The sequence below is a fragment of the Heliangelus exortis genome, chromosome 1, assembly GCF_036169615.1.
Source record: "Heliangelus exortis chromosome 1, bHelExo1.hap1, whole genome shotgun sequence".
NCBI classification, from domain to species: Eukaryota; Metazoa; Chordata; class Aves; order Apodiformes; family Trochilidae; genus Heliangelus; species Heliangelus exortis.
This window is the reverse complement of record NC_092422.1, coordinates 103,448,730-103,462,717: the sequence shown is the minus strand read 5'-3', so window position 1 is coordinate 103,462,717 and position 13,988 is coordinate 103,448,730. Positions and strand designations below refer to the sequence as shown.

The 13,988-nt window shown below is 41.6% G+C and overlaps 1 protein-coding gene across 2 annotated transcripts in view; it reads left to right on the top strand.

The window, feature by feature from the left end:
* The window catches only part of VGLL3 (vestigial like family member 3), a 28,192-nt gene extending 14,521 nt beyond the window's left edge, over positions 1–13,671 (top strand). For both annotated transcript variants that reach the window (XM_071756051.1, XM_071756062.1), the window contains exons 3-4: positions 659–1,156; positions 8,036–13,671. In XM_071756051.1, the coding sequence (XP_071612152.1) occupies positions 659–1,156; positions 8,036–8,079 (542 nt within the window). In that variant the 3' untranslated portion in view covers positions 8,080–13,671. The remainder of the gene's footprint in view (positions 1–658; positions 1,157–8,035) is intronic.
* The last annotated feature ends 317 nt before the right edge of the window (positions 13,672–13,988 follow it).

Sequence of the window (13,988 nt, the reverse complement as noted above, 5' to 3'; positions counted from 1 at the left end):
CATTTACATAGATGTCTCTGCTTGTCTGATCCTATTGGGTACACGGCAACATTAGATATTCTTTAAGGGTCTAACATTATGTGTTAGATACTATCTTCATCCTATCAGAGAATGCACTTAGCTGGAGAAGATCTGGCATTCTTGTCTCCTATTCTGCTGTGTGACCTAATAATCTGTTCTCAGAAGCATTTACAGCCACAACAGCTGCCTTTCAAAATGATGTGTTTTGATCTGGTCAGGAGTTGGCCTCTCCTCATAATTTGGGTACCAAGGTCGTTACAGAGCCTGACTCTTCAGCCTGAAGAAGAAAAGTCTTCTCAGGGTGGGTCTTATTAAATATGTGTGAATAGCCAATGAGAGAGAATGAAGATAGGGGAACCAGGCTCTGCTCTCAGCAATCCTTACTGTAAGGACAAGAAACAATAGACTCAAATTAAAAAACTAAGTTTTCTAACCCCCAGTTGAGGAGGGGGTTTGGACTGGATGATATCATGGGGTCCCCTTCTTACTCAATTGTCCAGTGATTTCGTAATTGTTAAGGAAGGAAGCTTAAGTTCAGTGTTAAAAATTTTAGAAAGCACAAAATCATTGGGGGTGTGTGTTTCTCATTAAATTTGTTGTTCATCTTCAGCCATTCTTCATTTCTCTCCTCTACCAGAAAGCTCAACAATTTCAAGCCAAAGGAGCAGTTTCCCAACTTCATTTTGGACCAGCTCTTATCAGCCTCCCCCTCCACCATGCTTAAGTGGAGTACACCCCGATTTCCCCGTTACTGCACCAGGCACCTTCCCAACACCAGATCCCAGCAACTGGCCAGGACACGGCCTTCATCAGACTGCCCCACCTCCCCCCGCTGCATCTGAATCCTGGCATTATCCTTTAGCATCTCAGGTGAGCCCTTCGTATGCACACATGCATGATGTGTACATGCATCGCCATCACCCTCATCCACACATGCACCATCATCATCCCAGCTCCCACCGCGACCCCCGGTATGGGTCCCTGCTGATGCCTTCAGTCCGTGCAGCCAGGATTCCTGCTCCCCAGTGTGACGTGACAAAGACAGATCCCACTGCTGTCACCAGCGCTACCTCAGCATGGGCTGGAGCCTTTCATGGAACCGTGGACATTGTGCCAAGTTTTGGGTTTGACACAGGTAAGATGGTTCAATTGTGTCCGTGACTTGTTTTAGCAGGAAGAATTTGAGCAAAATGTTTTAACTCCCTGCAGCTGAAGCAGGGCTTGTTCTCAGAGCCTTCTCTATATGTGTGTCCAGGTGGGAGTGGGAATACCTCCTGAAACGGCTGTCAGGGCAGATGAGCTGTGAAACATCCAGCTCTTGCTGTCTTTTTCTGAAAGACCTTTGTCTGCTTTGGTCCCACTCAAGCCAAATGAGTTGTGACATGATATGCATTTTTTTGGTTTAAATCTTGTGGGAAATAGTTAATTAAAATTCCATGTGGAAGCTTCCAGCTTGTTCAGCTAGTTCATATGTGCATTTACCAAAATACAGCTCCAATGAGGCCTGAAGTAATAACTTGTCAGTACATCAGCATTGCATCTTACTCGTCTGAATTGGAACAGATCATCATTTCCTTCCTGTGTAATATGCAGGTGTCACGTAGAGAATAGAGATGCTGGTTGAGCTGTGCTCACCATCCAACTAAGCTTCTTTTTGCAGAGCCTAGATAAAGGTCTGTGAACTAGATTCAATGTACTGTAGGGTCTGTTACCATAGGGCATCCTCCATACAGTATATCTGTGAGCTTTGACTGGAAAGCTCTTATCTGGCAGCCCATGCTATTGGTAGTTCCTTGTGGTCAGGTGATGGGTGACTAACAGTTTCCAGCACATCCATCCTGGAGCTTGTACACACTATTGAGATATCCATTTTGTCCTTGATATTTATCTGGTCAAAAGGAATCCTTGCAGTCTAGTGCTTCTTAAACACATAATGTTATTTATTTAGGAAAGAGGTTTGCATCTCCCTCCCTTTTTCCCTAAGGTATCTGTTTGTCATGATAGATCTAGCTAAGTGATTCAATGTGTAAGAAACACTTCCTTTCCTTGCTTTGATTAGCATGCAGAGGAACAAAGAATTGGTGAAGAAAAAATGCTGTTTCTTAAATGTGACATAACACAAAGCAAAAACCTGATTATAAGTGAGCAAGCCTAACACAAATCTCTCACCCCTTAAGAGCAACTGGGAACAAAAAATCACTCTCAATACCGTGCTACTTTCTGTCTCACAAAATTAAGGAAAAGCAAAAATTGATTCTTAACACTGGAAAGTTTTATATCTATTAGTAACATTTCCAGCCACACCAGCAATACCAAAGAAATTACATTTTATGCTTGTGGGCATGAAATTATAATCTGAAAAGACTGGAATCTCAAGTTCTGCCTTTCTGACAGATTCCATAATGGGAGCAAGCTGTCTTCTCTGAAGTGTGAGCAGGTTGTCACTGCCACTGCTAGAGGGGACAAGTCCCCTGGTCTGACAGTAGCCCCCACAGTCTACCTCCAGAAGTCTCATATTTGACTTAGCTTTTGGGATGGAGCTGAGAACTGTGTAAGGGATTGTGAGTCAAGAGAAGCCACTCCCTGTCTTAGGTGTAAGTCCAGCCCAAACAGTGAGTTGTTTCAGTGTTGGGCAAGTTGGTTTGCCTACTGTTTCTTTGATGGTAGTAGTACCAGGTGCTTTTTCTCCTTTCTGTAGGAGCACAGAAAGGCCTATGGGTTATCCTAGCACTGTTTTACAGGACTAATACAGCCTTTGCTGAGTGCTGCCTGTGCCTTGTGAAAATCTGTATGGAAGGATACAGTTAGATGCTAATTTGGTCAGGTTTATTATTTTGCAGTGCTTAACTGTGGCTTGCATGACTTGTAGTTGTCTACTTGGTGTAGGAGGCAGTGGAAAAGGCCTGAGCTGTTAATTTCTGGCTGATGTCAGAAGTGCAGGTTTTAGTCCACAAGTTTCTGTGGGGGGAAAGGTGTGACTGATTTGCAGGAGTGGAGGATCTGGACCATTGTCTCACTTCTTTGTGACTGTTCAAAATGCCCATGCACTGAAACACAACAGCAAACCCTTATCAGGCAGCCCTAGTACGGTACTTAAGGCTTTGGAACAAGGGAGCAAGAAATGAAAACACAGCAGGTAGTGGTAGTCTTTGACATAACAATTATTTGCTCTCTTGCCCTGCAAGCTCTATCTCTCCTGTGCTCTCCAAGCAGAAGCTTGCTGGGAAGAGCAGGAAGGCTCTGAGCTCCCTTTTCAACCTTGCTTGCAGCTTGTACATTTGAGACAAGTGCTTTGGTATTTGTATTTGAGGCAGTATCACCATGAAAAGAGAGAGTTCAATTGCTCCAGTGTTTTGCATGCATCTCCGATGGTGTCATCCCAGGGGAGGTGCTCCTCCTTCAGAGGAGAGGAGAGGCTGCTGAAGCCCCACACCGGGTTGCCTTTAGCACTCACCAGAACAGGTGAAGCTTTTCTTTCTACCTGTCCACTCCAGAGGAGAATTCTTGCATGAGTCTTCACATCACACAGAATTTCATGACATTTAACTCTAACGTGAGAGAGCGATCTCAACCGAGTGGCTAAAAGCAGGCAGGTCTGTGGAAGAGCATACTGGCTTTCTGCAGTGTAGAAGTGGTTTCTGCAGAGTAGGGTAAGGCCATAATGGAAAAAAACTTGAGTTCTGCAAATCTTTTCCTGTATGTGCCTGAAGAATAAAAGACATAAACCTGTGGAGCTGTATATCAGATTCCACAAGCTTCAGATGATTTATATTAAAAAGCTCATTTGATATATAACTAGATATTACTTTCAGAACCCTTCAGATATGAAAATTATTTCCTCTCTCTTAGTGGTGGGTCACATTTCTTATCCAATTGTCACATGCAATTAGAGAAACATTTGCAAAATTCCTCATGCTGAATTATATGGAATGATAGTGTTGGGATCAGGGCAGAGTGTCTGTAATCTTACCCTCTTCCAGCTACATTGTTACATCTTTGACATGCTAAGCCAAATGTTTGATGTCATGAATGGATGATGCTGAATCACTTCAAAGGTTAAGAAGGGGTTCCCTTTGCATGCACAGTATAGTTTGGGAATTTGTGTCTCAGAATAGAATGTGTGAGACACCATTCATAGAGCTGACAAAGTATTGATCTGTCTTGCACATCTGTTTAAATTTACATGGTCCTATTTTAGAGGATGAGGAAGGATTTAGCTACCTGAGTGCCATTAAATGTGGCTTAATCCTCACATTGTATACTGCAAATTAACCCTTTTGGAAGCTTCCTCATTGGTACAAGTGGGATTGAAGAAAATGCTACTTTGCATCAAGAATCTATTGAAACCTGTTACGTTTTTGGCTGCTGATAGGCAATGTCTTTACACAGCAGAAGTGCCTAGCCTATAAAGCTCAATACATAAGTATGTCTTGTATCAAGCATTGATATAAACACATTGATAGAAGCACAACATATTTCTGCTTTAGACCACAATTCCCTGCCCCACTGATGTTAAGCAAAGCAAAGTGAGGTCAGGCGCTACCAGCCATGGCTACGTACAGGGGACATTGCTGCAGCCGTAATGCCATGGTGTCAGGGCTAAACCCTTGTGTTTACTATTAAGGGTGCCCAAGCTGAGTTGAGCACTTCAGACCAGGGAACTGTGGAGGAGAATTGCTGTCCTGCAGTGGAGCTGATGATTGCAGCCATCAGTGTTTTCCTCAGGAACAGGGCAGAAAGCTGCCTGGCCCACCTGGCACTTCAGGTGGTCAACTGGATGTGGCTGCACTGGCAGCTGCCAGGTCTGCAGCCCTGCAGGGAGGAAAGCAGAGCAACTTGCCTTGATCCTGCAAAGCCTAGGAGGATATCCTGTCCTGCTGTTGGGCAGATGTACTGGAGGAGGCTTCCTCCAGCCCCATCACACAGCAGGATTTTGGCATATCTGAGGGGTGTAAGTTTATCTTAAGTTTGAGTTGTACATCTTTATTCGTGCAAAGTTATGCACATTGAGGTACATAACTTTAAATTTAGGTGAATTAGTTGATATACTCTAGCCCTGGCTAACTGCAGAAAGTCTAATGCCTGTGTGCCAGTGTGTCACATTGAATACAATGTTTGAATGGTCAGTCTGCTGTCTTCAGTGGAGCTGCCTCTGTGCACACACCCTGCAATTAGTTTGTCACAACTCATTAGGTTTTGTTTGTTTCTACAGAACCTGCATTCTGCTTGTGTGGCAATTAGCTGTAGTGTTGGTAGCCCAGACATGGGAATTTTTGCTAGTGTGGCAATACTGGCTCATCCAACATAAGCAAGGCTGCCTTTTCTAAGAGGAAAATGCTCTTGCCAGCAGGCTGCAAATAAAAGCTTTTGGTTAGCAGCAGGACTGCACTTGTATGACATGTTAGGACTGTAGATTGCCTTGTCATGAAGGAGGTAGGAATATAATGAGGAAAAGGCATGGAAAGTGGTCTGCATTCAGTTCTGTAACTAAGGCAACTCTGAGTTTTTGGATTGTTTCTAAGCTTTAAACCTCCTTGCAGTTATTTTGTTTGTTGCAAAGGCACATAGCTAGGAAGGTGTCTTCAGCTAGTTATTCCCCTTCTATCAGTTGCTGCCATCAGGTGGACATCCTCTTGATTTTTTTTTATTTTTTTTTTAAGTGCTAGGAACTATATAAACTGCTTTTCTTCTTATTAGTGTCCCTTGCCTCTGGTAGCCCTTTGTTCTCTACCAGTGAATTTAAAAAACTTCCACATACTCTGAAATAGGGTATAGCAGGAGAAAAATAACACCAAATTTTCATCAGTGACTTTGAGTGAGCTTTGAAGGAAACTAGCAGCAGTTTATGCTGACTGCATGAGAATGATGCTGCCAGGAAAACAAGTAACTCTTAAGTGATCAGGTGCTATTCTCATTGAGTAAAGACCCTCTGAATATGTTTTTGTAGGCATGCTTTAGTTGATGGACTTTTTTCAAACTAAAGAAAGAGGTGGAAGTGCCTCTACTCAGCACTGCTGAGGCTACACTTCAAATATTATGCTCAGTTTTGGACCCCTCACTACAAAAAGGACATTGAGGTGCTGGTGAGCACAAAGAAGAACAATGAAGCTGGTAAAGGGTCTAAAGCACAATCTTACAAGGAGTGGTTCAGGGGAACCAGGGCTGTTCAGCTTGGAGAAAAGGAGGCTGAGGGGAAAACCATATCTCTTACTGCATTTACCTAAAAGGAGATAGTAGCAAGGTGGGAGCTGGTCTGTTCTCCTAAGTAAGAAGTGATAAATCAAGGGGAAATAGCCTCAAGATGTGCCAGGAGCAGTTTAGATCGGATATTAGGAAAAAATTTCTGTACTCAAAAGAGTTGTCAGGAACTGAAACAGGCTGCCCAGGGAAGTGGTTGAGTCATTATCCATGAAGGTATTTAAAGGATATGTAGATGTGATGCTCAAGGACATGGTTTATTGGTGGGCTTGGCAGAATTGAGTTAACGGTTGGACCAGATGATCTTAAAGGTCTTTTCCAAACAAAATCATTCTATGATTCTATGAAATGGAGCAGAAAGCCACTGAATGGGGTTTGGCATGCTATGCCTGCATGCTCTGCTTTACCTCTCAGTGCACTGCTGGACACAGAGGAGTTTGGACACAGTTTAGGAACGCTCACATGGGTAGAGCCATATGCTCATATCTGTTATGTGAGTGTTAATTGTGTTGTAGCTCAGTTCTGAAATTATGTCTGTATTCCTAGAACAAGGAAGTGGTGGTCAGGTCTGAATTCAGAATGCCCTTCAGGCTTTCTGAAAACATTTGGGTCTTCCTTTGTGTTTCATTATGTGATCAGATATAGAATTGAGAGATCCATGCTTGGCACATGGAGCTGTCAATTTTCACAATTCAACTGAACAGGCAGCTTCAACGATTGCAGCTGGAGATGCACCTACTTCAATTTGTGGTGAAAGTGGCCCTAAAATCTTAGCAGATCAGGTAATTGACGCATTGGTCTTGCTACACACTATATATTGCCTTGCTACATAGTGTATAATACATTGCTGTCTGTGTAGCACTAATGTGGTCAGTGCCACCTCCATTTCACAAATTGTGATTTGCTTGGCTCAAACTGCCAAAGAGCAGGTTTTAAATCAGTGAGTACTAAGTGCTTTACTACCACTTAAAATAGGTGCCTGCACCTCTCTCCTTTCTACTTTCTCTATAAATGGGCAAGAATGTATCCTTGGGAAGTTTCACCCACATCTCTCTTTCCATTGTCTGGCTTGTAGGTCCACACCCTGTTGGGTGTAAATTTAGCAAAGATTGAATCCCTCTGGAGAAATGAAGCTCCAGATTATAACACAGGTTCCAAGTCTATAATGCTAAGGATACCACGCAGTACCACATTTATTAGATAGTCCTCAATTTCTATAAAGAAAAATATTAGAGGAACTCATAACAAGTGCAAACTGAAAATCATTAATTTTTCCCCATGTAGAAGCATTGGTCACTCTTGGCTAAAAATCTGACACTCTGTAGGTGAAATTATTTGGGTTTTTATGCTCCTGCTGAAGGAATGCTTTCCTTCTCTTCCCTGCAAGGTGAAGTGCCTTAGAAACTGAGATCCTGAAGTATCACAGGTCCTCTCTAAAGGATGCAGGATCTGTGGCTGGCTCCTAACAACAGAAAATGTTCTATTGACTGGATTGTCAGTGCAGACCTTGCTGAAGGGTGTTATCATGCCATGCTAGGCCCCCAGTGAGGCCAAAACAAGAAAGTGCATATGGGATTTTATCAGCAGTGCTGAACTGCTTGAGCCAGTCTAAAGGTTAAAGTGTAGTTTAAATTTATCACACATCAACTGCAAAATTTAGAGCAATAGAAATGTTACTAATAAGCTCATGAGGCTGGTAAGATGTGGGTTTTTTTTCCCTTCTTTTAAAATGTTCATCCTTACTTCAGCTGTTTGGGGAGGGAGAGGAAAAAGCTGTATCAAATTGTAATTATTTTTTCTCTTCTCTGAAATGTAGGTCTACAGCATCAGGACAAGAGCAAGGAAACATCTTGGTTCTGAAGTTCAGCTAAATTAAGACCAGCTAGAGCTGGAGTGAGTGCAGCTGGGCAGGCGATATAAGAGCTGTTGACTCCTTCTGCATGGGGCAAAGGACACACATGAAGATGAAGAGCCAACCATTCTGGTTTTGCTATTGAGCCTTTCATTCATAAGGCCATTTAAGGGTCCCAAAGTGTTGGAAAAAAACAACCCTAACTTTTCTTTCTTTTCTCATCTGAGCCTGCTGTAGCTGGGCAATTCTAACTCCTCTCTGCTCCTTTAACAGTGTTTTGTTTTGTTCAGCTTGATATTTTTATGGACAGTCTCAGTTGTCAGGGAAAAGACTCTCCCTTAACTACAGTGCGCCTCCTTTCAGGAATACAGTATTTTGTAGCTCTTTGTGCATCTATTTTTGTAGAAATACAGAAAGTTTGGGTAAGGATTGGTGGGCTATTTTAGGATGATGTATTTTTTTAAAAAAAATTAAAATTGTTAAGTTCTGTTTAAAGAACTTGCTCTCAGAGAAGCACTGGCAAAAATGTATAAAATGCTGATTTTAGATGTCTGTGATGTGATTGTGCCTTTTTTTGTTGTTTTGTTACCTCAAGTGTCTATCTATCCTTTCTTTTTAAAGAGCTAAACCTTCCTTGTTTCCAGATTATTAAATTTTGATGGCTTTTGTGCTTTTGTTCTAGCTTAAGCAAGTGTAATTCACATCTAAAGTTTCAACCAGATAGTTTTCCTGGTGGTGTTAGATTGTAATATGGCTTTATGCTGTGCTGATTGTCAGAAACTCGCAAACATCTTTAGCATGGAGCAAAGCCTGGGGTTACAGGAACTGTATTTACAACCCATCCATTTTTTCACACTGGACCAAATGCTCTTACAGATTTAAATCAGGCATGAGTTGGGGCCTCATCCATGATCCACTGAAGCTGTTGAGCAGAGTCCCTTATGAGTTATGTTTCGGGTCGTCATAGTGCTCATAAATTTCAGTATACTCTCACTTTAACTCACAAAGCAGGATTTCCAGCTAAGCCATTTTAAGGGTGATAACTTACAACAGTGATATTCAGGAAAGAAATGTTAGTTTTATAAAAATGCATAGCTAGTGGAAACAAAATCTTTTCAACTACCCTGATCTGTTTGCTGAGCACCTCAAGGAAAGTGCTAAAATTTTCAACTCCTGTTGACTTCAAAATCTGTTTGTCTAACCTAGGATCTGCTGTGGGCCTTATGAGACCCCAGCTGCAGCTCTTTAATTTTCTAGGAAGTTGCACGTGCTCACCGTGCACGAATTCAGGCTTGGCTGCTGTCTGGGTAAGAATATGAACTTGGAAATGATGCGGCCACATGTAGCCACATTGCTCTGCAAGGTGAAACCCCATTTCTGGCTTGGGCCTTGGGTCTGACTTGCATAATAAGGTCTTTAGTTGCAGCCAAAGTGAGCAGGATGCAATCCTCACTAAGGGCTGCAAGATGACCCTTGACAGCTTGAGTCCTGCGATGGGCTGCAGCTGGGTCCCAGTGACCCAACTGGGAGTGTCAGGATGTGCTTAGGTGCGGCTGAGTGCAGGACTGGGGATGGGGTTGGCAGACCCTAGCTCTTGCTTGGAGATTTTGCCTTTCTGCTCTCTGCACACAGGGTCCCTCTGTAATATTTCCCAAGGCTCTGATAACCGATTGTATTTCTGTTACCACTGTTTTCAGGCATCCCTGACTGAAAAACAAACTAAAAAGCTAAAGCTAAATGGAAATCAAGACATAAACATGTGGCTGAGATAAGAAACAGTTTAATTTGAAGGCAACGAGCATTGTAAAAGTAGGTTTGTCAGGTGGAGACCACATGGATCTGTGTGTGAAAGGAGAGAGAGAGTGTTGGGATGTGCATGCCACTCTGAGGTTCAGCCCTTCCTCCTTGCATTGCTGCTTCTCTCTGGGCTTGCTTTTTGAACTTGCTCCTGTGAGGTGTTGAGCATTCTCCCTTCTCATCTGAGAGGGCTTGACATGCTGGCACTGGAGGCATTAAGATTGTCAGAATTTGGTAAGACCCTTAAGCATGTTACCTTGCTGATTAGAAGTCTGAGACAGAATAAAAGTGCTGAACCCGTGATGCTTAAATACTACCTTAAAAGAGTAGGGATATAGTTTATGTGTTAGGGTGCTGAATGAATTGTGGTGGGTTGTTTGTGGGTTTTTTCCTCATCTTTATAGTTCATTGGCACCTCTTTCTCTTATATAGAACTATCATGAGAGTGTAATTTAATATTGCTGCACAGTTGGAGTCAGCTCCTCAAATCATCAATGAACACAGTGCAGTGGGAAAAGTGTATGGGAGGAAACAGTAATAGCTGACACAATTCACTTTCTTATCAGGATAGGATAGTTCAGAAGATATCTTAAGTAAGAGTTCTGACTTAGGAATTTTGACAGTACTAGAAATAGTGAGAGAAAAAAGAAAAGGGCCTTCTCCCCACCCCCCGGGCCTGGTCTTTACAAAGCTGGAAGGCAAAGAGGCAACATACTCTCTTTAAACTTCTGGGTTTTGGTTTGGGTTTTGAGTTGTAGTATATTTGACATCCCTAAATATTTTAAAGCCCAGCAAGACCAGTCAATTCATTGCTTTTCCCTTTGCTAGTTCAGATGGTGAGGAACCTCCTGCAGTTCTCTATAGATGTCAAAGCAGAATAGAAACAAGAAAAAACAGTCCTCAGTTTGCACTGGAATCCCTTCTGGATTGTTTTATTGACTTGATGGGCAATGGGAATGAACGTGTGGCAAAACTATTGCCTCCTCCACCTCAAGGGCTACTGTTGAGTGCCCAGATTCCACTACTGAACCTGTGAGTGTTCTGAAAGAACTTCTGTTGCTCTGCAGGCTCTGAGAGACAAGTGCCAATAAAAACATGCTATCATCTATAACCAGGCATGCACCAGCCAATCGACTCTGAAAGTCAAGTAGATTTATTTTTTTTTTCCTCAGTCACTAACCATCCCCTGTACTAACGGGCAAGTTGAAAGTAAAAGCACTCTCTCTTCTCTCATACACGCACACTTATACTCACGCACAAATGTGTTTATGGAAAGCAGATGCTGAAATGGTTTTCTTCTTGGAAGAGGAGAGGGGAATGCTTGCTCACAGTGTTGCAGTTTAGGAGAACTGATGGCAGCGAGAAAGAAGCAGAAATGTTAAGATCGCTCGTTTCCACAGATAGGACAAAAAGGACCTGTAAATCAGGTCATAGACAAGTTATGTGTCTTAATGCATTACTAAGGGAGTTGTTTCTTTCCTTTTGTGTTTGGTAATTTCAGATGCTGTCCCAAGAAAGCAGATGATTAATTTTGCGAAGACTTTCAAAACATGTTGTACTCTGTACTCACTATTTTTGTGGGAGAACTTGGAGAAATTATTGTTTTATTTCAAGAAAATCTACATGCTAAAGTCCTTAAAGTTATCAAGGATTTGATTTTATTCCTGTTAATGTTGAGAAATCTGCTGTCAATTTTTATGCCTTTATTTGAAGACTGGGAGGATTCAAGCTGTCCACCAGTTTTTGAAAGCAGGTATCAGCTTGTTTCCATTGGGTATTTCCATCCCAATAAGATGATGGAATACTACAGCTGCTGGCCACCCAGCAGATTCGATTTCTGGAGTGCTGAAGAAGCAAGCTACTCTTGGCAAAAGTAAAATGGACTTGGTTCTGATTTCTCCCCTCACCAGACACACAAAATCAGTTACTGGTTTATCCAACACCTCTTCCTTAGTGTGAAGATCTCCAGTGAATGTCAGTCTTCTCTCAGTTATCTATTTCTGCCTCAAAACATACTTTCAAGAATGAATCTCTCATCACAGCTCTCAGAGAGCAAAGGTTGCAGGAGGGGAATGTCACATTTCTCCCCACCCACATTTAGGATCAACTTTCCTGTACCCAGCCTTTCTCCTTCTAGGCTATTGTGTATGTCTTACTCTCCTCCCACAATTCTCTGTGTATATATATATATATTTATATACATTAGTATACATATATATACACATGTTTAGCTACATCTGTCTCCCTCCATTATACCCTCATGTGCATCCTTTGAAAGTGAAGGACATCACCAAATTTTATTTGAGACTGAGAAAATGTAGGAATTTTATTGTATGTTTTGTAACCTCAGGAGTGAATGGAATTTTTTCATATGTGTTAAAAAAAAAAACAACCCAAACCAAACAACAAAAATAACACAGACACACAAAAGACCCACAAAAAGAAACCTTTCAAAACACCCGATTTGTTTTACCTGTAAAGACGACCATGGAGTCAATAGGGTTATGTAGAGAGGTGCAATACATAGCCTTTCAGCAGACAAGCATATCTTTTGAATATGATTCTTCTGATTTATTTCAAGTACAAGCTTTTTCTCCATATCAATGGACCAGCAACATATATTTCTTATAAAGGTTTTAAATATATATATATTTTTAAAATTGACTTTTTTTTTTGGCTTTACTGTGTCAGCCTTTGAGCTTTTAAAGGGTATTTGGTTGATAATTATTGTTTGTGTGGATTTTTTAAAAGTGGATGCATGTTGTTTGGAACTGAAATCTCATGTAAAGCAGGAAGGTATTTAAAAATAAATACTACTTTTACATATTAGCCCTATGGGCACAATCTGACATTTGTGATACAGAAAGATGTCCCTTTAAAGACTAAGGGACTCTTGCTGGAACTCCTGTTACAAGAGAAGCAGGAAAATCTTGCAAAGGTTGAGCTTGTAGACCTGTGAGCAGAGATGATCCTCTCCAGCATTGTATATAGATGGTTGGGAGACACTGCTCAACATACTAAAATTACACTATGTTGGCAGGCTTATACTTACCCCAGAGGTGAACTGCTTTCCAAGGGGAGTTGGGGATGTCCGTGGAAACCCTTGGTATGCACAGTGCCCATGATCTGTTACTGCTCTGTGGTCTATATCACACCAGAGTGGGACCTGAGAAAGTTGGTCTGGAGTTCCCTGTGAAATGGAGGATGTTTTTAGCTCTCAGTAAAGATAGTTTAGGGGTGGGGTAATTAAAACATCACAATTACCTCACCCACCTGCTCAGAGGTTCGAGCCTTTGAGATTGATCAGCTGTGCATCATTAGTAATGGCCCTTTTCATACAGGAGCCCATATCCTGCTTCCTCCTCTCATCATCCTTGGAAATCTTTGATGATATTGACATCATTGGGACCAGCCTTGAATGCCTGAATTGCAGTCCAGTGGTGGCCTGGGGTCTGGTCCAACATCAGTGGACATGAACTGGAATCAGCATTGATTCTGGTGATCTTGGGCTCAGGTAACTAGTACCTATAGACAACTGATATTTATAGCAGTTGAGGTTTACAGTAATCTAGTAAAGTATCTGCAGAACTATGCTGCACTTTCTCTGCAAGCTGTTTGTAGCTGTTGTTTAAAACCATCAGTCAAATCAGGGTCCCTTCCCTCCCCCCACCTGTTTTCTAACCCTACTTCCCTTAAAACTCCATTGAACTTTTTTTTCCTTCGTGTCAAAGCTGATGGGGGTGGGACTTTGTATAAAGAAAACTGTCACTGTTTTAATTACTGAATAAATAATTTAATGTGAATTCTATTGTTATATTTTTTATGTAGCATTTTCAGTTTGGTCTGTATTTCTCAACAATTAGCTAATGCTTTCTTTTGATTCTTATGCAACTGAAGAACTCATAAATCTCTTTGTAAATTACAGCACCCTGAGTTTCTATTTTTTTCATGAGATTAATTTTTAGAGCTAAGGATTTGTCTTCTGTTGAAAATGTAAAACAAGTGTTCTAAACTGGTTCTCTACTAAAATCAGATGGAGTGAAAGCCTAGCATCAAAGGGATTTTGAACAAGACTGTTTCAGTTCAGTTCATTGCTTCTGCTACAAAGTCTCTTTTTTTT